General features: G+C 36.7%; 1 protein-coding gene across 4 annotated transcripts in view; it reads left to right on the top strand.

The window, feature by feature from the left end:
* Window positions 1–27,600, top strand: part of LOC150083662 (uncharacterized) — a 396,332-nt gene that overhangs the window by 138,798 nt on the left and 229,934 nt on the right. For 3 of the 4 annotated variants that reach the window (XM_090378102.1, XM_090378101.1, XM_090378103.1), the window contains exons 5-6: window positions 16,717–16,822; window positions 26,210–26,295. In XM_090378102.1, coding sequence (XP_090234228.1) covers window positions 16,717–16,822; window positions 26,210–26,295 — 192 coding nt within the window. Of the gene's footprint in view, window positions 1–16,716; window positions 16,823–17,118; window positions 17,157–26,209; window positions 26,296–27,600 lie in introns of those variants that run through there. The other variant, XM_090378104.1, reaches the window with a different exon arrangement.

Raw genomic sequence — 27,600 nt, 5'->3', positions numbered from 1 at the left:
ACAAAGGAACTGGATGCAAAGAATAATTTTGATATCATATATTTGGATCTTAGAAAGGCTTTTGATACTGTTGCACATGGAAGACTGCTGCCCAAATTGGAGCAGTGTGGCACTGGAGGCAAATTGCTTCTATGGATAAAGGGATGGTTGAGTGGGAGAAGACAGAGTGGTAATCAATGGACACTGCTCTTTGTGGACTAATGTTATTAATGGAGTACCCCAAGGTTCAGTGTTGGGTCCATTGTTGTTTTCTGTATTTATTAATGATGTATGATGGTACCTCAGGCTTAATGTCCAAGTTTGCAGATGATACGAAGGTTGGCAGGGTTGTTAAGGACATTAATGACGGTACGCTGCTGCAACAGGATCTAGAAAAGTTGAGCAGATGTGCTGAGAGGTGGCAGCTGAAGTTTAACATTGACAAATGTAAAGTATGCATATGGGAAGCAGTAACCCCAAAGTAGTGTATCAACTGTGTGGTACTACACTGACAGTGGTAGAGAACGAAAAGGACCTTGGGTTAATTGAATTGTGCAGGCAGATATAAAGTTTTCTGAGCAGTGTAGACGGTCTGCAAGACTTAGCTGATGATTTCTTGTCAATGATTTACAGAAATTTTTCTAACAGGGATAAGGAGGTTATCCCCTTGTATAAGGCAATGGTCAGGCCACACCTTGAGTACTGTATACAGGTCTGGAGGCCTCATTTTAAGAAGGATGTAGAGCTGCTGGAAGGAGTTCAGAGAAGGGCAGCAAGTTTAGTGAATGGAACAAAGGGTTGCTCTTACGAAGAAAGGGTTAAGTTTTGCAAATTACAATGTCTGGAGACTAGGCACCTGCAAGGTGATCTGATTGAGGTGTATAAAGCCTTGAATGGTTTGAGCATGCTCAATGCTGATGGGATTCTTCCTCTTGTTCAGAATAATTGCCTGAGAGGGCATAAATTCAAATTGTGGTTGAGGCTGGAACAAACTTCCAATTGTCGTAGAAGCTGATAGCTTAAATATATTCAAGGCAGAACTAGACAAACAGTTGGAGTGAGTGGATGGGTGAAATGAGATGGTTATTTTTATTTTTTTTGGCTGATGCTATATAAGCTTGCTTTCTTGCATCAGGTACCTTTGTTAATTCTAACATATTTGGATTCCATTTTCCCTAGTATCCTTTTTCCATTTGAGGAATATCTTGGGAAAGCCTTTCACCATGTTCATCAGAGGCTGCTCCCCAAGTTTTCAGAAAAAAAGTCTAAATGGGAATGTAGTAAATGGAGCTTTAACAACATGCTGCATCCCAACTTTCTGTGTGCTAAAAATTCACTCATCCAGATGTTTTCGAATCCCTTCCTTGCTCTTATTTATGTAGCATTTAATTTTTTAGTGATTTCCTCATCTTGGAATAGCTGTTTGATTTGAAGACCCACAAAAATTCCCTCTTATCTGATTCAAAGAAACTTTTGTCTCACACAGGAAAATCCTCTTTTTTTTTTTTTTTTTTGTCCATTGCTTTCACAAATATTTTTTTATTAAAGCTAGCTTGATGTGCAGCGGAGGTAAATAAAAATTTGACTTATCCACCAAATGAGGATGTGCTACATTTTTATGGCCTGGTGTAGTTTCTGAATGGTTTGGCTGTTTTTTTACCCTGTAGTAGCAATCCTTTGCTTGGCTGTCCCACTCACAGAAAAAAGCAGCAGTATTTAGTGTATCCACCTCACAGCCAAGTCAGCAAAGCTACCACTTTTAGGTCAGCACAGATATGCCATTTCTCTTCTTGATAGCATATTTTTTACAAAAGAACGTGTAGGATCTCGTATGTCTCCTTCATGTGAACTGCAAGGGCCTATGGTATAGGTGAATACTTATTTCAATTATGGAGTAAAACTGCTTTCAGACTGACCTTGGATGAATTAATGAAAAGCATCCAATGCTTGGAGACATGCTTAAGATGTAACTGCTTCATTAATTCTTGGACATTATTACAATAAAATGAAAGCACCATCTATAGAGTAAAAGCTTATGTTAGATTGCCTCTTCCTATACAAAGACACCTTGACATCCTTTTCAAAAAGATTCCAATGCTGAAGTCGTGCTCCTAGTAATTCAGCCTGGGTTATGGAGAGGTCCAAATCTCTGACCAAATCATTCAATTCTGACTGAGTGATTACATGCAGTGTCAAAAGTTAGTCTGGATCTATATTCGTTCTGTGTTCTGCATTTTTTGGAGACTCCTTTTCCAATCCTGAATCAAGTCCATAAGTTGTTGGTGGCTTTAGCACTGGAATTGTGTCATTGTAAAAAACCAGAACTGAGCAGAAGGTATACTCTACATTATGCTTGGATTTCCCAGAAAAACCAGAAATATTGGCCATGCAAAAGTAGCAATCATTTATATTGTCATGAGGTTCTTGCCATATCATTGGAACAGCAAAAGGCATTGATTTATGTCTACCTCTAAGCCAGCCTGTTAATGTCCTTGAACATGAGCTGTAGGAAATCTTTGGAGCATATATTTTATCTTGATTTCCGGCCTTACATCCAAAATAAAGTTCATAGACATTTCTCATAAGCTGTGACTATGGGTTCTTCTGCATTATTAATACCACATTCTCCGCAAATGTAGCAAAAGCTATCAGGCGTATTTCAGCAAGAAAACATATTTCATGTACGTTGAGGTATGCACACATAGACACATTTGGTCCTTGAGGTTGTCACAGACATTCTCTCAGATATGCCAGACAAGCTGTACTTGCTACCTGGGAGTCTAAAACGCTGATGGAACTGATATTCGGGTGACACTCAAGTCAAGTGGACCCAATTTCGGCGAAGTCCGGACAGTCTGTGACAGCCAAATCCTCTGCTTGCACCTTCAAGATGGTGGGACTGTTAGTAATCCTGGGTATAACCTCCACGCACAAGTACATGGTGGGTGACCACCCAGGTGTGAACCAACGTAAGCAGGGGTCAAGGTGTGGCGCCTACACCACATGGAGGAACGCTGCCCCTCTATGTTACTAGGCAGTACTAGGTGGTAGATGACTCTCATCAACTGGTGAAATACCACCACTTTGCTTATTGGAGGCTTGAAGTGGTGAAACCCATGTTTAGTCTCTAGAGCTAAGTTCCGGTCAAACCTTCCCTATCTCTTCCATCATGCAGTATGATTGATGACTTTTGAGGTTATGATGAATGTCGTGGCGAGATCCAATATTCCTTACATTTCGAGGGTACAGCTCTAAAACGGTGTTCGCAGGCCGGCCGCTAGTTAGTACATCAGACCGAACCTATTGGTAACTCTCTAGGAGGCTTCCAGATCAGCTAGTGTATAATCTTGCTACCTCTACTCTGCCAGATAGACTGGAGGGAGGCCGAGTAGTGTGTATGCGGGGAGCATTGTCGAGGCCACTTATGTCAAGGATCTGGGTATATTCTTACCACGTGTACGCCATATCCAAAAAGTTTCATTACTTCATACAGCATGTCCCACCCACTTTTTCTTACTATTGAATACACCATGAATTGTCAAACTAATAGAACAAGCTTATCTGCGAAAAGATCTAAACCTCCCAAAGACTTCCTAATTCATTTCACAAATTTACGTGGTCTCAATTCTAATCTCAACGATGTCCATTTCCACTTGCAGTCTACCAAACCCCATGTACTTTTTCTGACAGAATCTCAGTTATCGGTTGATTCAGCTACTGCTCATCTCAGATGTCCAAATTATTCGCTGTATGATTCCTTTCGCCTCAAAGGTGGTACTTGTGCATATGTCCGTTCTGATATTCCCTGTCAGAGACTTGGCAATTTGGAATCTCCTCTATTTGATCTTCTCTGGCTTAAAATCTCTCTACCTCATTGTGTCAAATTCATCTGTTGTCTCTACCGTTCTCCCAACTTCACTAATCACTTGGAGCTCTTTGACTTCCTCTCTTTGCAACTTGACTTTCTCCAGTCCAACTTTCCTAACAGTGAGGTAATTTTCCTTGGTGATTTTAATGTTCACAACTCCAGCTGGCTTCCGTTTTTTCTAGTCACACCAACCCAGCAGGTCGAGATGCTGAGGCATTTGCAATTACTAATGACCTAGCACAGATTGTTCATTTACCTACAAGAATACCGACAATCCTAATCATACAACCAATACGCTTGATCTTTTTCTCACAAACAACCCTTCTAAGTACACGGTCGAAGTGAGAGGTCCTTTAGGCACTTCAGATCACAACTTGGTGATTGTCTCTTCTCCAATGGAACCTTTATCTCATGGCTATTCCCAACCTTGTGTTGTTTGGCATTACAAGAATGCAAACTGGGATGGCCTGCGAGATTTCTTTTCTTCTTTTCCTTGGTCGGATTACTGTTTCCAAACTTCTGATGTCAACGTTTGCTCAGATCGTGTCTGAAATTATTCTTGCAGGAATGGAATCCTTTATCCCACACTCCACTTTAAAATCCCGTCCCTTATCTAAACCTTGGTTTTCCAATAAATCTTCTAAGGCTGTTCAAGAGAAGAATGTTGCATATCGTAATTGGCTTGTTTCTAATTCTTCAGTTTCGTTTTCTGCCTTCACCAAAGTTAATAACAATTGTAAAGCAGTTATTAATCAGTCCAAACTAGTTTGAACAGGCTAAGAGTAGAAAACTTGCTTCTTGCCCTAATGGTAGCCGAGCATTGTGGTCTCTTGCCAAAGCTATTGGCTGCAACTTTTGCCCATCTCTGCTCCCACCTCTTTCCAAACCAGATGGTTCTGTTGTCACTTCAGCCAAGGATAAAGCTGACCTGCTAGCATCCCATTTTTCTTCCAGCTCATGTATTAATGATCTTGGTAAAATACCTATCACCATTCCCAACACACTCCATTCAATGCCTCCTGTGGTCTTCCGTCAAAAGGATATCAGAAGGATTTTGATGAATCTTGATGCTGAGAAAGCTCCAGGTCCTGGTGGTATTTCTCCACTTGTTCTCAAAACCTGTGCTCCTGAACTTACTCCTATTCTTTGCCCCCCTTTTTCACTTTCTTATTCCAAAGGTGTTTTTCCTTCTGCTTGGAAATTTGCTCATATCCAGCCAGTTCCTAAAGAGGGTGACAAATCCCTCCCATCCAATTATCGTCCCATTGCAATTACTTCTACTCTTTCTAAAGTAATGGAGAAATCAATTAACCGCCAACTCTTAAACTACCTAGAAACCTTCCGTCTGATCAATGAGTGCCAGTATGGATTCCGTCAGTGTCGATCCACTGGTGATATTCTGGTTTATGTTACTCATTTAAGGACTAATTCAATGGAAAGGTTCGGTGAAACACAAGTAGTTGCTCTTGACATCTCAAAGGCTTTTGATTGTGTTTGGCATAAAGGTCTTCTAAACAAGCTTCCATCTTATGGTTTGCCAACTGTTTTTAGTAATTGGTTATCCAGTTTTCTCTCTGATCGCTCACTGAGGGTGATGGTAGATGGCTCTCTGTCTTCTAACTTCTCCACTAATGCGGGTGTCCCCCATGGTTCAGTTCTTTCCCCCACTCTTTTCCTTTTGTATATCAGTGACATTCTTCCATTGACTGGAAATCCTATCCATAGTTTTGCCGATGATAGCACATTGCATTCAACTTTCCATTTTGAGAAACCTTGTCCTGCTCAATAAGCTTCAACTTCTCGAAAATCTGCTACCAATTCCTTAAATGCCGATCTTCAGGTAATTCTCCAGCGGGGCAAAGACAACTTAGTTGATTTCAGCCCTTCTAAAACTCAGTCTTGTCTTATCTCGCGAAAAGGATTCTTCTGCTCCTATGCTTATCTTTAGTGACACTTATTTCTAGGCAAAATGATATAGCTCTTTTGGGGATTACCCTGACTTCTAATCTCTCTTGGCGCCTCCGTAGCCAGGTGGGAAGGAGCAGCAGTGCGTAGCACACGCTTCTTGATTAGACCGGGGTTCGAGCCCGTCACCACCAAATACGGAGGATGCGGAAAGGTCAGGGAATGACCACTGCATATCCCCGGAGCAATATGGCCTTAGTTGCTAATGCTCCTAAAAACCAAAACAACAACAACTAATCTTACAAATATTGCTTCCTCTGCATCTAAAAAACTTGGTTTTCTCTTTCGCTCTCGGCTTTACTTTTCTTCCAAACAGCTGCTCACTCTGTATAAATCGCAAATCCACCCTGCCATGGAATATTGTTCCCACATCTTGGTTGGTGCCCCCAAAACCTCTCTCAGGCTTCTTGATTCCATTCAGAAGAGGGCAGTTAGGTTAATTAATGATACATCTCTAATAGAGTCTCTCCACTCGCTTTCTCATAGACGTACTGTTTCTGCTGCACGCCTCTTCTACAGATACTTCCATGGGCACTGTTGTTCTGAACTGGCTTCTATAATTCCCGCTCTCTCTTTCAAAACAGTCCAAACACGTGCTGCCACCAGCCAACATCCATTTACTGTCCAACTTCAAACTCACAGAACCAACTTTTCATCTTCCTCATTTATTCATTCAACTGCCGTTTTCTGGAACAACCTTCCTTCATACGTATTTCCTGAAAATTACAATCTACAGAAGTTCAAGTCCAATGTCAACAAAATATCTTCTTTCGTCTTCTCAACCTCCAACCCAAGCACGGTACTAAGTACTATAGGTTCTAATACCTCTCGTGTTTGGGGTTCACATTAAAAAAAAAAAAAAAAAAAAAAACATAGAACACAATTAAGAAATTGTAGTTTTTTATTTCTAATTTAAACACAGTTCATTATTTACACTTGGCACAGAACACTTGTTTACAAATACTGATTCATTAAAACACTTTTTTGCTTTGTTTAGTTCTCATTTGCCGAAACATATACACTTTGTGAACTATGAAAATGCTTGCTTGGTGCGGAACCAACTTGTATATAAATACTGGTAGAGAAGTTTCTAGAAGGCTTACAATGTTTAAAGTTCTAGACTTTCAGAAACATCCCGACCTTTCTTCCACACAGCAATGTTCTTGAATGTGTAGAAAGTTCCCGAATGCTCTAGAAATCTCCCAAATGTTTTTTGGGTGGGGGGGGGATAAATAAAAAATAAATATAGATAAAAAAAAGATGATTAAACCAACTACAGGTCTTGGTTTTCAGTCATTAACCTCTAATATTTGAAAATTGACTGTAGTGAGAACTTTAAGTACATATCTAAGTTTTTGAACATATTTCCTACGAGAATCTGTTGAAATTATTTCAGGGAGGAAATTGATGCTGACCAATGTTATCACTGTATGATAGATTGCTTATATGTAGTAGTGTTGATAATTTGAACTCTTGGTATTGGGGTAGTTCGGACTTCTGATTTGTTCGGATTTTTGAACTTTTAAAAAATACTGTTACGGAGACTTAAAAAAAATTTTTTTTTTTTTTTTTAAAAAGTAAGTTTAGAAATAAAACGCCTAAGTTGTACTTACCTATTTTTATTCATAGGTAACAAAAAAAAAAAAAAAACCTTCAGCCACAATGAAAATAATACTTATTTTTTGCTGCACTATTTTCAAAGTTTGTTCCTTTGCTGCCAGATCTCACTGTTTTCTGCGAGAGGAGTTGAGTTGGACAGAATTTAATTTGTTGATCGTTTGTCACTTTTCATGTATCATTTAATTTTGTTAATTGGTAAGGTAATGAAAGTGTAAATTTTTGCTTTGTATCTTCATTTTTATAGCCTCTGGATAATATTCCTCTGATTTTCGCTTATTAGAATTGCTGTTTAATAGAATCAAAATTCAATTTGCAAACGGGATCACAATAACCGTCACTTACTGTAATTATTTTATGGCACCAGCATAAAAAATAAATGCTGGTTTGTTTGGATTATTGACGCTCTAATGTATATATCTCTATTTTGAGGGTTTTTTTTTTTTTTATAGCCTGGTAATCAGCATTATTCATTGCAATTAAACTTGAAAAGAAAACCTGATAGTGAGTTTTTCTTAAGTTCATAATGAAAAATTTTTGTGAGTTCATACTTTTTGTGGTGGTCTTTATTTAAAATTAGGTTTTTTTTTTAACCCATTATCTCCTTTATCATGAACACTAATTAAAAGAGCCTTTTCTGATTGGCAACAAAATAGCACTTTTATTAAGAGTTTGAAGCAGTTTGCATGTGTATGTGTGTCATCAGTGTAAATTATTCTTTGTCTTACAATTTAGCATATCATGTTCCTCTTAAGTTCTTGCTTTGTTATCTCCCATTTTCTTGATGGGCAAGGTTTTCTGAAACTGTTACTTTTTTCATTTAAAGCTAATTTATTTAATTAGGTTTCTCTGCTGTAGTCTAAGTACAAGTCGGTCTTCACTGTTGCCATAAGGCATTTTAAGGTTCAGGGGAATTCTTTTAACCTAAGCATATCTTTTGAAAAACCTTTGCTTATTTTTTATTATTATTTTTTAATAAATATTTGTATTAATGGTCCTAACATGTGCTCATAATCATGCATGTATTATGTCTTTAGAAACTTGTTCACAGACTAAATTGCATACGAAAAAAACCTGGAATAACTCACAGGGGTGAAACCCAAAGCCTTTCCCATGAGACTGGCTCACTCAACCTTGAATGGAATTTTAGAAATTCCTGAAATTGTTAATGGGAAATGAACTCAACCCTCACCCAATTAGTGATAGATGCCGATGTATTGTTCCAGCTAGGATGTCATGAATGGCTATAAATAGGTTTATCTTCCTTTCATTAATCTCTTCTTTATGGTACTAATGGATTCTTCTGTATACACTTTTAATGCATATATAATTCAAATTTCAGCCTTGAATAATGTAGGGCGAAAATATTGAGAAATATTATATACAGTTTTTTGAACTTGACCATGTTGCCTTTCCTGTACTAAATTTTAATATGATTACAAAACACTTGGTTTTTATACATGGGTATAATATGTTGTTTCATAAGCAGAACAGCTGAACAGGATGGTATAGTAACATGGTTTATTTATTGCCTGTATCTGAGCTTAATGCTTACTTTCCTAGAAATGAACTATTGATCTACTATATGCATGATTGTTAATTTGCAGAGGCCACCATTTAAGTAGTCCAGTTATATAACATTTCTCCATGCCATTTCTTAAATCCTGGGCAAACTTTGTCTGTCTTGAGATACTTTATAAAGCTAACTGATACTTTGATCAATACAAATACTAAATTATAATCTGTGTTGTGTAGTATTTATATCTGGGATAATACTAACCAGTGCCAACTACCAAATAAAATAAAACAAACCCATCTTTATTAGCAGTTCTCAACATATTAAATCCTTGTCCTACATCATTTAACAATGGAAAGAGGCTTTATCAGTGAATTTGAGCTTGGCTCCTTAGACATTATTCCCAATCTCCCCACTGCCTAGCATTTATATGCATTGGAGACTTAAAATTCTGAGAATGGTTGAATGCAGACTTTAACACTTTGCACAAAACCCCTCTTAGAAATGAGCAGATCTTCTTCCCCTGTTGAGTGCCTTTTGTGATCTGGACAACTCAGTTGTAAACTGCAGCACCTGCACGCCAATAGGCAAGCCTGGGAGACTTATATTGCCTGGCTACTTTATTAGAACCATGGGCTAATAGCAGAATGGCTGCCATTGGTCTGAACCACTGCTCTGATATGACATGACATGGAGTAAAAATAATGTGTGGAATACTGGACCATTCATATGGCAACTGTTCTCAGTTCTGATTATGCTGACAAACCTTTCTTTCCAGTTTGTCCCACAGATGCCTAGTGGAATTATCATTCTAGGATTGGGTTAGAGCCAGGGCAGATAATTGAAGTCTTCTTCAAACCATTCTTTTCATGCCATTTTGCATGGTAGATGGTTGCACTGTCATTAGCATTAGTAGTAGCATATGATGCAAGGAAGCGAGCTTATACAGTATCAGCAAAAAAAAAAATAAAATAAAAATAAAAAATAATATCCCATTTCATCTATCCATTCATTGCAAAAGTTTGTTTGGTTTTTCCTTTAATTTATTTAACCTGTCAACTTCCACAACGATAGATGCAGAAGTTGATAGCTGAATTTTGTTCCAGCAGTCAGCCATCTGCTGGCTAAAGGTAAATTTCCACACAATCTTTTCCTCAATTTGAATTTATGCCCCCTCAAGTGCATAATCTGAGCAAGAGGGAGGAATTCCATCAGCATTGAGTTTGATCAAACCATTCAAAGCATTATACATCTCAAAGATCACCTTGCTGGTGCCTAGTCTTCAGATGTTGCAATTTGCAGAACTTAAGCTTTCTTGGTAAGAGCACCCTGTTGTTCTGATCACCAATGTTGTTGCCCTTCTCTGTATTCATTGCAGCAGATCTACATCATTTCCTAAAATGAGGCCTCCAAACCTATATGCACTACTCAAGGTATGGCTTGACCATTGATTACCACTCTCTCTTTTTCCACTCAATCATCCCTTTATCCGTAGCAGCATCTTGCCCTTAATCCCACACTGCTCCAATTTTACAGCAGTCTTTTATGTGCAATAGTATCAAAAGCTTTCCTAAAATCCAAGTACATGATATGAACTATGAACATGCTATGAACATTGTTGAACAAAAGCCGAGAATTAGGGTTGAATTTGAAAGTGTCTGCAATTCTGCCCAGACACGATAGGAGGGAGTATATGATGAGAGCCTTGTCGATCAATTCGGCCCTGGAAAGATTGTGCAAGGCTCAAGGGGTAGAATTTTTTTCAGCCTGGACTGTACTTGTTAACAGGAGAGATTGCTTCTACAGGGATGGGATACACTTAAATAGAAAGGGTGCAAGAATATTTGCTGATGCTATCGAGGCAGTGTTAGGTGGGTCGGAAAACTGCTAGCTTGGGGGGAGACAAAGACCAATAGATTGACAGTAGCCACTGGCAGAGGTGAAAGAGATTCTTGCACTGCTTCTATTAGAATGAGCAGAAGCCTGAAAAACAAGATGCATGGTATTTCAGAGACTGCTGGGAGCCATTGCGGTACAAGTAAACACATGGGTTGTGTTAGGGTAGCTAAGAATAGAAACAGGTGCAGGTATACTTGCGTGTACACCAATGCTAGGAGTTTAGTAAATAAATTTGATGAATTTGAGGTATTGCTCAAAACATCAAAGGCAGATATTGTTGGGATATCAGAGACGTGGTGTCACACAGATATAAGGGATGCGGAACTGCAATTTGGGGAGTACAACGTCTACAGAAAGGATAGACAGGATAGGAAGGGGGGAGGTGTTATGCTATTAGTTAAGAAACACATAAAAACCAAGGAAGTGAAGCCAGTCGACATCGCTGGACAGTGCAGTGTGGAGTCAGTTTGGTGTGACATAAACATTGGGAGATCAAAATTGAGAGTAGGAGTGTGCTATAGGCCTAATGACTCTGATGAGTATAATAAGGAACTGTACAGGGAAATAGAGTGGGCCAGTAAATCAGAGTGTCTTATAATGGGAGATTTTAATTTCCCAGATATTGACTGGAATTTGGGGGCTGGATACTCACACACTAGCAGGGCTTTTGTGGATTTATTGGATGATTGTTTTCTACATCAGCATGTTCGGGAGGCAACTAGAGGGAGTAATACTCTTGATTTGATTATCAGCAGTGATTCTTCATGCATTAAGAATCTGCAGATAAATGAACCACTAGGTGGCAGTGATCACAGTGTGCTGAAGTGGGATTTACTCAAAGAGGTAACTACCATTAGGGGTAAAGGGAAGGGTTATTGCTTCCGTAAAGGCGACTACGATGGACTGAGACAGTATTTAAATTCTATACAGTGGGACCAACTGATGATGTTACCAACAGCAAATTCAAAATGGGAAGCATTCAAAGAACTTATCTTGGAAGCTACTAGGCTTTACATACCAACTAAGAAATATTGTTCAAGGTTTAGGCCAAAATGGATGTCAGATGAACTAATGAGGCATATGGCAGAGAAGAAAAATGCATGGGATACTTACAAATTAACACATGACACAGAAGCCTATGATAGATACAAGTTGATATGCAACCAAGTTACAAAGGAGGTTAGGCAGGCGAAGGCAGATTACGAGAAATCCTTGGCAAGGGATGCAAAGAAAAACAGCAAAGAGTTCTTTACTTATGTAAACTCTAGAAGGAAAGGGATGAATCAGATTGGTCCACTTGATATTGATGGGTCAAGTGTTGATGATCCTGCTCAGGTAGCTAACAAACTAAATGAATATTTTGCATCGACATTCACACATGAGGAGTTATTCAGCGAGGGGAATGCCAGAGGTGTATTCAACTCTAGCAGTAAGTTACAGAATCTTGAAATAACTGGGAGTAAAGTGGAGGAGAAACTGTTGAAGATAAACACAAGAAAGGCACCCGGGGTGGATGGGATCTATCCAGTTATATTAAAGGAGGCAGCAAAGGAAGTAAGCAAACCCTTAGCCATAATTATGAGAGCATCCTTGGACTCAGGGGAGGTACCCATAGACTGGAAATGTGCAAATGTGACCCCAATTCACAAAGGAGGATCAAAGGCTGACACAAGTAATTATAGACCTGTGAGCTTAACTTCTGTTCCAGGAAAATTAATGGAGGCACTGGTTAAAGAAGCACTGCAGGATCATTTAGACAAGACTTCAGTTATAGCTCAGACACAGCATGGTTTTGTTAAGGGGAAGTCTTGCCTGACCAACTTGATTGGATACTATGATGCAGTCACAAAAGAACTGGATGCAGGGAATAACTTTGATATTATATACTTGGATCTTAGAAAGGCTTTTGATACTGTTGCACATGGAAGACTGCTACACAAATTGGAGCAGTGTGACATTGGAGGCAAATTGCTGCTATGGATAAAGGGGTGGTTGAGGGGGAGAAGACAGAGAGTGGTAATCAATGGACACTGCTCATCGTGGACTGATGTTATTAGTGGAGTCCCTCAGGGCTCAGTGTTGGGTCCATTATTGTTTTCTGTATTTATAAATGATATTGATGATGGTATATCGGGATTAATGTCCAAGTTTGCAGACGATACAAAGGTTGGCAGGGTTGTCAAGGACACTACTGACACTATGCTGCTGCAACACGATCTGGAAAGGTTGAGCAGATGGGCTGAGAGGTGGCAAATGAAGTTTAACATTGACAAATGTAAAGTACTACACATGGGAAACAGCAACCCCAGAGCAACGTATCAACTCTGTGGTACAACACTGACAGTGGTAGAGAATGAAAGGGACTTGGGGGTGGTTGTGCAGGCAGATATGAAGTTCTCTGAGCAGTGCAGACGGGCTGCAAGAGTAGCTCATGGAGTATTGTCAATGATATACAGGAATTTTTCCAGCAGGGATAAGGAGGTGATGATTCCATTGTATAAGGCGATGGTCAGGCCACACCTAGAGTACTGTATACAGGTCTGGAGGCCTCATTTCAAGAAGGATGTAGAGCTGCTGGAACGAGTACAGAGAAGGGCAACAAGATTAGTGAATGGAACAAAGGGGTGCTCTTACGAAGAAAGGCTTAAGTTTTGCAAATTACAGTGTCTGGAGACTAGGCACCAGCGAGGTGATCTGATAGAGGTGTATAAAGCCTTGAATGGTTTAAGCATGCTCAATGCTGATGGGATTCTTCCTCTAGCTCAGAATAATCACCTGAGAGGGCATAAATTCAAATTGAGGAAAGACAGATGTAAGATAGATGTGCGGAAATTTGCCTTTAGCCAGCAGGTGGAACAGACTTCCATCCCTTGTAGTGGAGGTTGATAGCCTAAATAAGTTTAAGGCTCAGCTGGACAGGTATTTTGAACGAACAGAGGGGTGAAGTGGAAGTGGTTTTTTTTTTTTTTTTTGGCCGATGCTGCATAAGCTTGCTTTCTTGCATCAAATGCCTCTACTAATGCTAATATCAAAATTATTTTTTGTATCCAGTTCTTTTATGATCATATTGTAGTATCCAATCAAATGGGTCATACAAGATTTCCCCTTAGCAAACTCCATTATTTTCCCCAGAACAGACATTAAACTAACAGGTGTATAATTACTCATGTTACACTTTGTGAATTGGGAATACATTTGCACATCTCAATCTTGTGGGGACCTCCCTGAATCCAAAGATGCTCTCATAGTTATAGCTAAGGGTTTGCATACTTCCTTTGCTGCCTCTTTTAATCTGTCTCCTTATTTTTAACTTCAACAATTTCTCCTCTGCTTTGCTCTCAATTATTACAAAATCATTTAGCTCTCTGTTAGTTTGATAAGCTTCTGGCCTCTACTTCCCCAAAGAATTGCCCATGTGTGAATGTGGATGCAAAATACTCATTCAGTTTGTCAGCTACCTGGGCAGGATCATCAACAGCTGAACCGGCGCCTCGGTAGACAGGTGGGCAGGAGCAGCAGTGCATAGCACAAGCTTCTTGATTAGACCAGGGTTCGAGCCCGTGACCACCAAATACGGAGGATGCAGAAAGGTCAGGGAATGACCACCGCATATCCCCAGAGCAATATGGCCTTAATTGCTAATGCTCCTAAAAACCAAATAACAACAACATGCTCCAGCAGCCTCTACTTTATGTGCTATATAACAAGATGGTTTCACCAAATAGATGAAAAAGTGCATATATGCAGGAAACCATATTGAAAAGTATAGTTTTCTGCATATATGCACCTTTTTTTTTTTTTCCTTCTGTGAAGATATCACTTTCATAGTGCATCATTACAATTCTTCATGTGTGGGTACTGATGCCTCGTATTTCCGTGTTAAATGTAGAAGTTAATTGTTTGCCAACAGTTACATTGCGAATCCAGATGCTTTTTCATTTGTTGAGTAACTCAGTGACACTTTTCCTTGAACACTTAGTAAGTACAGCTGTCCTCCTGGCTATATCGTATTTACAACCATACACCCCTTTGGAAGGCCACAATCTTGTTTGTTCCCCATTCTCAGTAAATCAATTTGGGTACTAATCAGTCTCATGGCTTTGTAGCACTTTCCTCTGCATATTACACACCATGTATGACCTCTTTAATTTAAATATTTTTGCACATATTGCTCCTTATAGCTCAAACCTCCATGGTCTTAATAAAGTGGCTAGCCAGTGTATCTTGAAATCTTATCTTTGTAAGGTCTGGTATCACAGTATTTGTTAAAGTACATTCACTAGAAACATGGAATGCAAGCATGTGAGCGGAAGTTGTGATTGAGCTTAGTTTCTTGCAGGCATTCTTGGGTTAAACTATTTGCTGAATATTGAGTATCCATTATGCTAGTGATCAGTGTGATGAAGGTTGTTGCATCATATAAATGATTCTCTTGATTAGCACTGTGATTATAATCACTGACCTCCGAAATAATTCTTTTCCGTAAATTATGTTGTATGTGAGAAACTTTATGTAAGGTGATCAATAGCAAAGGCCTGGGTTTGAATCCCTGGTTTAGGGAGCCCCCTCCCAATGCAGTTTTTTCTCTCTTCCCCCCCCCTTTCATAAAACAGACTAATTCAATTTATATGACAAAGTTGTATAAATTGGTGACATTTGACATCAGGATCAAGTTACTACCATGGATATAATGTACAGTTCACAGGCAATATATTAATACCTCATAGCCTTAGCTGCTTTGGTGCAAAAATAAAAGAAGTACTGTAGCTAGAAACTGATTCCTTCAGGAAGTGGTTGCATGGATTGTTGATATTTTGATAATTATGAGGGTGGAGTCCATAATGATATTAGGGAGTCATTATTCTTAAATAAATATTTGGGAGTATTTATTTAGGCTGCAGGGGACCAAATACATTTGCATAGGGTGACACTTCAAAAGACTGTTTGATGATCAGCTCCAAGTAAGTAGGTTCCTGGTTGAGTACAATGACTTTACGGTTGTGTATGATTCTGTCTTGGCAGAGTGGTCCCCAAAAAGTGAGCCTTTTATCCCAGGCCTGTGTAAGGATGCCTTTTCCTTTGCTATCTCACTTTTTGTGATTTATGATTTTGTGATAAAAGTGATTTATGCACTTTTTGCACAATTTGTCTAGATGCAAGATACTCTTTTAGTCCTTCCACAGCAACCTGGAAGATGATGATAGGTGATCTGACATGAAAAAGAACTTCAGAATGTCAGTATAGGTTTGGAAATCTGGATGAATAGATAGAAGGGTTGTAGCAAAGTAGGTGGCAAATAGTATTTTACTTCCTCCTTCTCCATTTGTTTTGCCTGTCAGTTTTGCACTGCAGTGTTGAGTGTTTGGTTGGGAATTTACTTTTGATGCATAGTTTGACAAATTTGATTTCTTAGGTATTTCAATCTTATTGGATTTAGTATTAGTAACGGCCGCATGGTGAAAGAATGCCTATGGCTTATGCTGCACCAGCCAAAAAAAAAAAAAAAAAAAAATCCGAACAAAACTGATAAAAACAAAAAATAAATAACTAAATAATAATAATTAATAAATAAAAAAAAATAAATAAAAAGGAAATTAAACCTATCATCCTATGCGCTTCCCTTACCCGAAAGTACTATCCAGATGACCTTTGAATTTCCCCAAACTATCGGCCTCTACCACCCATGAAGGCAACTTATTCCAGTAATTTATAACTCGCTGGCTAAAATAAAACTTTATGATTGGTACTTAAAGAAAATGTTTTTGCATTATAAGTAATAGTTTAAAAAAAAAAAAAAAGCAGTTTTTTGTAAGTAATTATCCTTTTGTTTTTTCTACTGTAAAATATGGTTTTTTTTTCTTTTTTATACTAGAAAAAGTTTGATACCATTCCAGTATGCAGCATTTGTGACACAACAAACAGCAATAAAACTGTGCGCACAGAAGAAATGCTATGTTGTTCAGATTGTGGTGTTAGTGGTAAGTATTTCTGTGTTGCTTATGAATATTTAATCTATTACAGTGAAATTAAAACTAATTTCGGTTTTTCTATGAGTTGTGTATAACTGTTTCAGTATGTTAGCGAAAATGATGCTTAAGAAATATATTAATGTCTAAGTGAAGAACACATACAGCCACTCCCCGATTAACGTAAGGGTTGCATTCCACGGAACTCTACGTAAGTCGGAATTTCCCCCACGCTTGTGCAGCACTTGCAACTGTGTTTGCTGAATTGATTGAATCAAAAAAAGAAATGTTCGATGAAATGTGCGCACAGAAGAAATGCTATGTTGTTCAGATTGTGGTGTTAGTGGTAAGTATTTCTGTGTTGCTTATGAATATTTAATCTATTACAGTGAAATTAAAACTAATTTCGGTTTTTCTATGAGTTGTGTATAACTGTTTCAGTATGTTAGCGAAAATGATGCTTAAGAAATATATTAATGTCTAAGTGAAGAACACATACAGCCACTCCCCGATTAACGTAAGGGTTGCATTCCACGGAACTCTACGTAAGTCGGAATTTCCCCCACGCTTGTGCAGCACTTGCAACTGTGTTTGCTGAATTGATTGAATCAAAAAAAGAAATGTTCGATGAACATGTGAATAGAATTTATTGTATTTATTCAAATTTTTTATCTCATGCGCAGGAAAAATTACAAAAGCATGCAATTTAAAAAACAATTTCAAAATTATAAAATTACAAAAAAAGAGGAGACAGGCATAGCGTCAGTAAGTTTTTACCTCTCGAGCATCGTTACCAGAATCGACGTCTTCAGCTGATAAGTACGCCTCGGAGGTTCCATCTTCTCAACACACACACACACACACACACACACACACACACACACACACACACACACACACACACACACACACACTGTGTTTAATTGAGATATAGTGAATTTATGTTTCAAATTATTCTGTGAAATCAGTATTCTCCTTAGAAAACAACTCAAGTAATAATGTAAATCTTTATGAAGTTAAAGGGAGAGTAAAAGCAATTAACTTGGAACTGGGGGGGGGGGAGGTATCCTTAAAATCAGGATCTTATTGCTTGTACTTCTTTGTGGAATGTTAGCAGAGTAGTGGGACCTAGAGCCACAGGAGATTTGTGTGCTTTATATGGAAAAGTGTGAGGAGATCATGTATAAATTCAGTGTTATGATGGGTGAATATAAAAACTTGAATAGAGTTTTTACCCCTGAAGAAATTAAAAGAGGCAGCTCATTAAGTATTCAGCTGTCCAGCTCAACACTAGTGTGCCTACACTCATGATGCAGTACAGCAGGATCTCCAATTGTGGGAAGATGCTGGTCTTGCAGGAAATCATTAATTTTTAAAACATCATTAATTTCTGCCATTTTTGGCAGAAGTTAATGATGTTTTAAAATAGTTATCCTTTAAGGGCACAAAAGATGATATTGTTGTATACATTCGGTACCAATGATATTAAGAATTGGTGATTACTTAACACCAATTAGGAAATGTTGAGAAAAAGCTGCAAGTTAGAGTTAAATTCGAAAACATCTGAAATTCTGCTGGAGTACTGTGTGCAGGTTATGATGACATCTAGTTCCTAAGTCACAAACATACTCCAGTTTGCATTTGTCTACAAGAAACTTATTTTGACAATAATCTCCAATGATACGAGGCTATACAGTGTATAGAAAAGACATGGAGAGAGAGAGAGAGAGAGAGAGAGAGAGAGAGAGAGAGAGAGAGAGAGAGAGAATGTCTTTTTTGTTGTGGGATTTGGCCTACTTTATCTGCATAGAAAGTGTTGAGCTGCTTGGGTTTTGATTGTGATTTACAATAGTTAGATAATAATACTTATTTATCTTTATAAGTTATGATCATAATATTTATTAAGCACACATGCATCTATCTCTCTCTCTCTCACACACGGCTATAACATTTTTATTGTTTGTTTGTTATTTGGTTTCTAGGAGCAATAGCAACTAAGGCCATATTGCTCCGGGGATATGCGGTGGTCATTCCCTGACCTTTCTGTATTTGGTGGTCATGGGCTCGAACCCCGGTCTAATCAAGAAGCGTGTGCTACACACCGCTGCGCTCCTGGCTACGGAGGCGCCTTAATTTTTATTAGTAAAGTGTATAAGCTCTCCTTTCACTATTAGATTTTGAAGAGGGTTTTGGAAGAAATGATTTTAAACCTCATTTGTATCAAAAATGCAAGATAAGTTATAAGGTGCCTAGTTTAGTGTAATTCGAGCATTTATCCGTTTGACAGAAATTATTACTACCAATTTAAGCTCACTAAAAAAAAAAAGTTTAGAACATTCTCTTGTGAAAAATAGCTACTACAGTTGGGAGGAGTGCATTTGAAATCTAAATAAATTGCTGGATAATTTAACCATCTGCTGCTAATATGTCATCAGACAGATGGCACTTATTTAGATTTGGAAATTAAGTGATATCGTCCTCATATATTTTTCCTTGCCAGTATTCTCTGAATCAATGGTGTCCAACCTTTTTCCGTACAGGGCCCATATTCAAAGTTAGATTTGTTTCGCGGGCCGCACAGAGTGATTCGAGAAAAAAATTGTGTCACATTTTCTATATCTTGTTTCTATTTTCATGTTACCTTTTTCTTTCCAAGCTATACATATAAAAATGCAAATTCCCAGCACTTATGTGCAATAAATCTATGTCAGTGATTTATTTTGTAGATTTTATTAAAATCATAAAAATATGACTTACCTTTGTTTGTTTGTTTTTTTTTAAATACTTTACTTTTGTTTTTGTTTTAAAAAAATACTTTACTTTTGCTTTTAAATGGTCATTTTAGAAAATTTACAACCTGGAAAGGATTACTGCTTTTCAATATCAAGGTGAATAAATAAATATAATAATAAACCTAAAATTGAAATATTCAAAAATTTTATTAAGTACAATACAAAGTACAAAATAACATTTACTGGACAAAACTTAACATTTAATGAGATGATTGAGGCTGTATATTTTTAAATAATTTTTCAAAATTTGGTTGCAAATTTGTGAGGCCAATCTCAATACATAAAGAAGATTATGTCCTGATGGTATTTCTCCACTTGTTCTCAAAACCTGCTCTCCTGAACTTATTCCTGTTCTATGCCACCATTATTCACTTTCTTATTCCAAAGGTGTTTTTCCGTGTGCTTGGAAATTTGCTCATATCCAGCCAGTTCCTTAAAAGAGCGACAAATCCCTCCCATCCAATTACTTCTACTCTTTCTAAAGTAATGGGGAAATCACTTAATCGTCAACTCTTAACTATCTAGAAACCTTCCGTCAGTGTCGATCCACAGGTGATGTTCTGGCCTATGTTACCAATTTATTGACAAATTCAATGGAAAAGTTTGGTGAAACAAGCAGTTCCTCTTGACATATCAAACACTTTCGATATGTCAAGAGGAACAAGATCTGAACAAGCTTCCATCTTATGGTTTTCCAACTGTTCTTTGTAATTGGTTATCCAGTTTTCTCTCTGACCGCTCACGGAGGGTGATGGTGGATGGCTGTATATCTTCTAACTTCACTGCTAATGCTTGTGCCTTCTATTGACTGGAAATCCTGTCCATAGTTTTGCCGATGATAGCACATTGCATTCCACTTTCCGGTTTGAGAAACCTTGCCCTGCTTAATCAGCTTCAACTTCTCCAATATCCGCTACCAATTCCTTAAATGCCGATCCCCAGGTAATTCTCCAGTGGGGCAAAGACAATTTAGTTGATTTCAATCCTTCTACAACTCAGTCCTGTCTTATATCACACAGAAAGGATTGTTCTGCTCCTATGCTTACCTTTGGTGATACTTTGATTTCTAAGCAAGATGATATCTCTTTTGGGGATTACTGTGATTTCTAATCCCCCTTGGCACAAGCACATTACAAATATTGCTTTCTCTGTGTCCAAAAAACTTGGTTTTCTATTTTGCTCTTGGAGTCACTTTTCTTCCAAACAGCTGTTCACTCTGTACAAATCGCAAATCTGCTCTACCATGGAATATTGTTCCCACATCTGGGGTGGTGCCCCCAAAACCTCTCTCAGGCTTCTAGATTCCATTCAGAAGAGGGCAGTTAGGTTAATTAATGACTCATCTCTAACAGAGTCTCTCCACTCTGTCTCATAGACGTACTGTTTCTGCTGCTTTTCTACAGATACTTCCATGGGCACTGTTGTTCTGAATTGGCTTCTATAATTCCCCGCTCTCTCTTTCAAGACGGTCTGAACAATTGCCGCCACCAGCCAACATCCATTTACTGTTCAACTTCAGACTCACAGAACCAACTTTTCATCTTCCTCGTTTATTCGTTCAACTGCTGTTTTCTGGAACAACCTTCCTTCATACGTATTTTCTGAAAATTACAGTCTACAGAAGTTGAAGTCTAATGTCAACAAATGTCTTTTTTCGGCTTCTCATCCTCCAACCCAAGCACTGTACTAAGTACTATAGGTTCTAATACCTTTCGTGTTTGCGGTTTTCATAAAAAAAAAATAAAAAATATGCTCGTCTGTTATTCTGTTTCTTTTTAAATATTTATTTGATTTTACGAGTGAAAAAAAAAATCTGTTTGCAAACATACATTGATCCGAACAAAGCAGCCATTTTCGTGGCATTTTCTTTTATTAACTGAAAATCTTCAGATGGGAAAGCCTTCTAGAATTCAAATAGTTCATTTTTGCAGTCTATATACTTATTTTTGAATCATATTTTGGCTTGAAGATCAATAATTTCAAGTTGCAATCTGGGATTGTATATTCAGCCATAGAAGTAAATGGGTTCTTAAACAAAAGCTAATGTTTTTTTCATGTGATTTTCTAGTCTTGGCACATTATAGCCGTAGTTGCTAATGCGCCAAAAAAACCCAACCAAACCAAATCATGGGATTTTATATCAGAAAATTGACCTTCAAACTTGCCAAAAAAGTAATTGTAATAACGAAAGGCAACAATTTTTTGGAAATGTTTCTCCTTTAGCTCAGTACAACATTCAAAGTGAACTAAATTGTCTTGCTCAACCGGAATTTAAATAATAACTTATTCTGAGATTTGATGTCACCAAACAAATCAGAACAATTTTCTTTTCCCTTGTAGTTTTAAATTAAGAGCATTTAAATGACTAGAAATGTATGCATGAATTGCAAGATCAAACAGCCACTCCATATTTGATAGTTGTTTTATTGGTTTCCCTTTTTTCTGTGTTGAAACATTCGGTGATGTTTCAACAACCACATTAAGGCCATGTGATCTTGTAAAATTTACAGTTGAAATAACCACATTCATAACATGTCGGAGATCCAATACTTTCCCATAAAGAGCTTGATGCACAATGTAGTGTATTCCAATCTGGGTTTCAGCTCCAACATCTGTCATTTTCTTGGTTATTCTCCCATAAGTCCAATGTTTTTGCCAATCATATTTTTTGCACCCTCCCAGTTGTGACTCCTACCAGGTTTTTAATATTTAATCCTAAATTTTTGATAGATTGGTAAAGATTTTCACCTGTACTTGTTCCGCGCATACTGTGTAGATCAACTAAATCTTCAACTGGTACAAAATTATCATTAATTCCATGTATGAAAATGAAGAGTTGCTGTGTCATCTACATCAGTATTGTCATCCAGTGCCACACTAAAATATTTCATTTGTTTTATGTTTTCCAAAAGTTGTTCAGACAAATTCTTTCCAATATCTTCTACTCTTTGCATAATTGTTTGTCAAGACAAACTAATGTCTTGTATCGTTGTTGGTTTCTCCGGAAAAATTTCTTTTACAACTTTTAACAAACAACGCTTAACAAATTTTCACCATTATTGAATGGTTTACTTTCAAAAGCGATCAAATGTGCAACTTGATAACTGGCACGTACAGCAGATAAATTTCTTGACTGATATGTTTTCAGTATGTTTTGTTGTTTTCTTAATTCGTTTTGTAACTTTGAACACTTCTTTTCGCAGCACTCCTTTATGTTGATAATAAGATTTATTATTGGAATCAGTGTTATATTCTTTAAAAACTCACACAGTCTTCTGACACACCAAACACACTTTTTCGTGGTAATCAATGAAGAAATAGTCTTCAGCCCACCTTGGATCAAAAACACGACATTCCAAACCAATTTTCCCCTTTTGGAACATTTTTAAGAATGATTTTATTTTAAATTAATTTAATGCAATGAACAAGCTATATCAAAATACATAACTGTATTTAGCGTACATATGACTGCACTGAATCACATGTACATGTTTGATACAGTCGGCTGGACGCTTGCATGCCTGTACATGCAGTGGAGATCGATGCTGTTTTAGTTCACTTTTCATGCGGGCCATAAAAATTATTCGCAGGCCGTAGGTTGGTCACCACTGCTCTAAGTGATTATACAGTATTTTCTCAATTTTTTATAATTTAAAACAAAGAGGCATCTTGCAGACACCATGCAAGTGTATTTGTTTCATTTAGGGCACAAGTGATTGGAGGGTTAAACAAAGGAAAATGCAGAAATTAAGCATGTGCATATCTAAAGTTCAAATTGGTCCTATTAAGTGAGAGGTAAAGTAAGAGTGGCTAATATTTGTTCACAGTGATGACAGAAATATTTGGATCTTGAAGACCAGTGCTTTTTTTGAGATGGTACACAATGGTATCTGTACCGGCGCCTTTGTTAACTGTGATATTTGGATGCTGTACACTTCGAAATTTGTAATATTCCGCAAATATTTTCACATGGTTACCTACTTTTCAAATAAGCTTAGTTATTTAATTGTATTTGCATTTTTCATTGTCTATTGTTATATTTTCTGTATAAAACTTTATAACCATTTTTAGAATTCTGAATTACTCAGTCGGACTTCTGTTTACCGAACTCCTTTTATAGAAAATTTTTTTTGAATGCCCCTTGGAAATTACATTTAAAATAGTTTCCGTTGAGCGAAGAAAATTTTCATATAACAAACGGCTTAGGAAAGACTTAACTGTGTACGCACTGTTCGCACTTCTGGCCTTCAGGCAACTTAGGATATTAGTGCTGCTGCTAAGCAAGAATTGAGAGAGCTAAAGGGATTACCATTCTACAACTTAGGGGTACCTTGTAAAACCTGTCCCACATACGGATAAGTCATGCTGGGCAACAGTGAGCAGATCAAGGGGTATTCCCAATGGGCTCTGGTTCACCTTCTACTGCAGTGGCATCCAACCTTTTCCCATACAGGGGCCGCTCTGAGTGATTTGAGAAAAATTAGTGCGTTACATTTTCCATATCTTGTTACATGTAAAAGGAAGTTTCTGCTTTCATGTTACCGTTTTTTTTTTTCAGGCTATATATAAAAAATGCAAATTCCCAATACTTTTATGTGTAACAAATCTATGTCACTTTGCTATCTATATTATTTTAGATTTTATTAAAATCATAAAAATATGACATTTCTTTTGTTTTTCAAAAAAAAACAAAAAAACCTTACTTTTGCCCTTTAAATGCTCACTTTAGAAAATTTACAACCCGAAAGGATCACTGCTTAAGATGAATATAAGGTGAATAAATAAAAGTAATGATGAACCTAAAATTGAAAATATTCGAAAATTTTATTAAGCACAATACAAGATTACATTTATTAAACAAAACATTTAATGAGAATTTTTTTTTTTTAATAATTAGCAAAATTTAAAATGCTGTATTCACTTTCACACAGGGGCAGTAGGTTGGACACTGCTGTGAATCAACTGTAAGTGCCCCATTTGAGAATTAGGAGAGAGAGTGACTTAATTCTACTTCGACAAATAATCATCTGTTATTTTGTGGAAGTGCATTATCCACATTTTTCGTAAATTTTTCCTATCTCTGTTTACATGATCACAGTAGCTGAATATCTGAATGATAATTACATTTTGGACAGTAAAAAAAAAAAAAAAAAAAAAAAAAAATCAAATTTAAGAATTAGTGACAATATCGATGACGAAAGAAGGAAAATGAAGACAATGAAGGCATTAAACCTTCTAAACGTGAAATATTGGCATTTGGCAAAAATGAAGTTAGAAAATTATCAATTATTAATCAACTTCAATTAAATGAAAGAGATAAAATTCGTGGATTTCAAGAATACCTAATCGAAAAGACGGTTTCGGAAAATTTGAAGAGCATTTGATGATTGAGTATGATACCAATTTCATTGAGTAAATATGAACGAGGATTTTCACAAATGAATCTGATTGTCAGCCCAAGCAGAACTTCGTTGATGACAAAAACAGTTTCTTCACTACTATTTCTATTTGTAAAATAATAAGAGGAGTTTACCTCAATATAGTATGTAGAACACTTCTGTATGATACTCTCCAGAAATTAAAACAAAAAAATCGAAAACTTACATTAGAGTAAAAAATAAATAATTAAAAAACAATTTAACACAATTAAATATTAAAAAGGATCTAACAAAAATATTCAAAACGATTTTCCTTCCTAGAAAGGAATTGATTTTTAATTGTGTTAAATTGGTTTTTAATTATTTATTTTTTACTCTAATGTAAGTTTTCGATTTTTTCATTTTAATTTCTGGAGAGTGTCATACGGAAGTGTTCTACGTACTATATTGAGGTAAACTTCTCTTGTTATTTTACAAATATTAATATCAATGTAGAACGTATTGAGTATTACAGCTCTGATTCATACTATCTAATTCACTACTATTTCTTAAAATTGTAGGCCCACCGGTGACACACTTCGATCCAGCAAATATGTCGATTCGTGGCTGCTTTGGAAACTTCATTCATCAACAGACAGAAACAGTAAGAAAAGAAGTCGGCGTAGTGTGTTGGATGAGAACTCAATAAAAATTTGGAATATTCTATAAAAACTTTATTATGAAATTATTTTTTCTAAGTTTTACTTATTATTTATTACTTATTTTTTACACATTTTACTTTTTTTATATACTTGAATAATAAATTTATGCTTAATAAACTGTGTTAATATACTTAATTTGTTGTTCTTATTCCAAAAACATTACTACTGAATATCAATATCAGGAAATACTTTTTTAGAGCACTGTACTTTTAATGTCCTTTTAATTTTCAATTTTTCCTGATAACGAAGAATGAGTACCAGCACCTACTTTGCTTTTTTTGTAAAAAAAAAAAAAAAACTGTTGAAGACATTTATATATGCAGTAATAGATCACTACTTAACTGGAATGCAACACTACTTGAGATCTTAACTAACAAATTATTTGTTAGCTAAGATCTTTGTTGTATTTAACTTTTTCAGAAAATGCATTTATAATAAATATTTTTAGCTTTAAAAATATAAATGTTACCGTGACATATTTGATGTAGTTCTGTTTTTTATCTCTCATATTCCATTTCAATATTTCAGATGAAAATGCAGTACGTCCACCAACCACCAAGTGGAGGTGTGGCAAGTGTAATGTGTGTAAATTGTGTGATCAGCGAAATCAGTCAGTAAGTATTATACTGATTTTTAGAAGATTATTTTGATTTAGGATATGCTTACTTTTCTGCATTTTTATTATTATTATTTTAAATTTAGTGAATTAGTTGCTTTCTTAATTTTCCAATTGTAGAGCATTTATAATGCTCTGCATATTTGGGGTTGCTGTGCTGAATATTGGAGCATGTTACCGTGAGCTTTCAGAATTAATTAAGAAATAAAAACAAGTAGTTTTTATTTTCCTTTTAGAATAGGTAGGGAGAAGAAACGTGATCATGTAATGTCTTAAGAAAAAGAACATAGCCATATTTGTGGTATTTATTTTAGGAAAAAATAAAATATACCAAGCTTTAATAATGTACTCTAGTAAGCTAATATTAAACTCCTTAGAGCTCCCACCTCGTTAATCTCACTTGCAGATTACTAATTGCATTTTAATTTTCTAAAAAATGTATTCTAAAAAAATGTTGGCTCTCTTTTGTTAACTTAAGTATTTAAACCTACAGCAGAAGTGTTAAACCATATTCAAGAGATATTAATCATTAAACGAAAAACAGCCAATGAATCACTTAATTTCTTAACTTGCAACAAAATGATGAATTAGTAATGCTTGCTTTCTTGCATCACATGCCACCACCACTACTACTAATGTGCTTGCAGGAAACTTACTAGATTAAGCCTCTTTGAACATGACCCATGAAAAATTCACAGGTTGCAAAAAATTTTGTTGAAACCTTCCCAGACACTGATTAAAATGAATATTAGTATTAGCCATATGGTGCAAGTAAGCCAGGCTTTTTGCCACAATGACAAAAAAAAAAAAACCCATACACAAGAAAGCCCTATCTGCATTTCCACTTCACATGGGTGCCTACCCAACTAACTATGGTGCCTCCGTAGCCAGGTGGGCAGGAGTAGCAGTGCGTAGCACACACTTCTTGATCAGACTGGGGTTTGAGCCCGTGACCACCGAATACGGAGGATGCGGAAAGGTCAGGAAATGACCACGGCATATCCCTGGAGCAATATGGCCTTAGTTGCTAATGCTTCTAAAAACCAAATAACAACATAACAACCAACTAACTATATATTCCCAAAACTGGCAGTCTCAGCTACCCACAGAGGCAAGCAACTTATTCCAATACTTAACAATTTACTGGCTAAAAGAACTTTCTACAATGCAGTCTAAACCTCTTTTTCCCAATTTTTTTTTTTTTTTTTTTGGTGGGGAAGAATCCCACATCATCTCCTCCAATAATTTTAGTTTTTCATTGAGTTTATTCTGACTACTGAAAACAATAGATGGAAGTTTGTTC

Source organism: Mastigoproctus giganteus, chromosome 7, assembly GCF_048544385.1.
Source record: "Mastigoproctus giganteus isolate SK-2022 chromosome 7, ASM4854438v1, whole genome shotgun sequence".
Classification (NCBI taxonomy): domain Eukaryota; kingdom Metazoa; phylum Arthropoda; class Arachnida; order Uropygi; family Thelyphonidae; genus Mastigoproctus; species Mastigoproctus giganteus.
The sequence above is the reverse complement of the archived record's forward strand: the minus strand, read 5'-3'. Positions and strand labels throughout refer to the sequence as shown.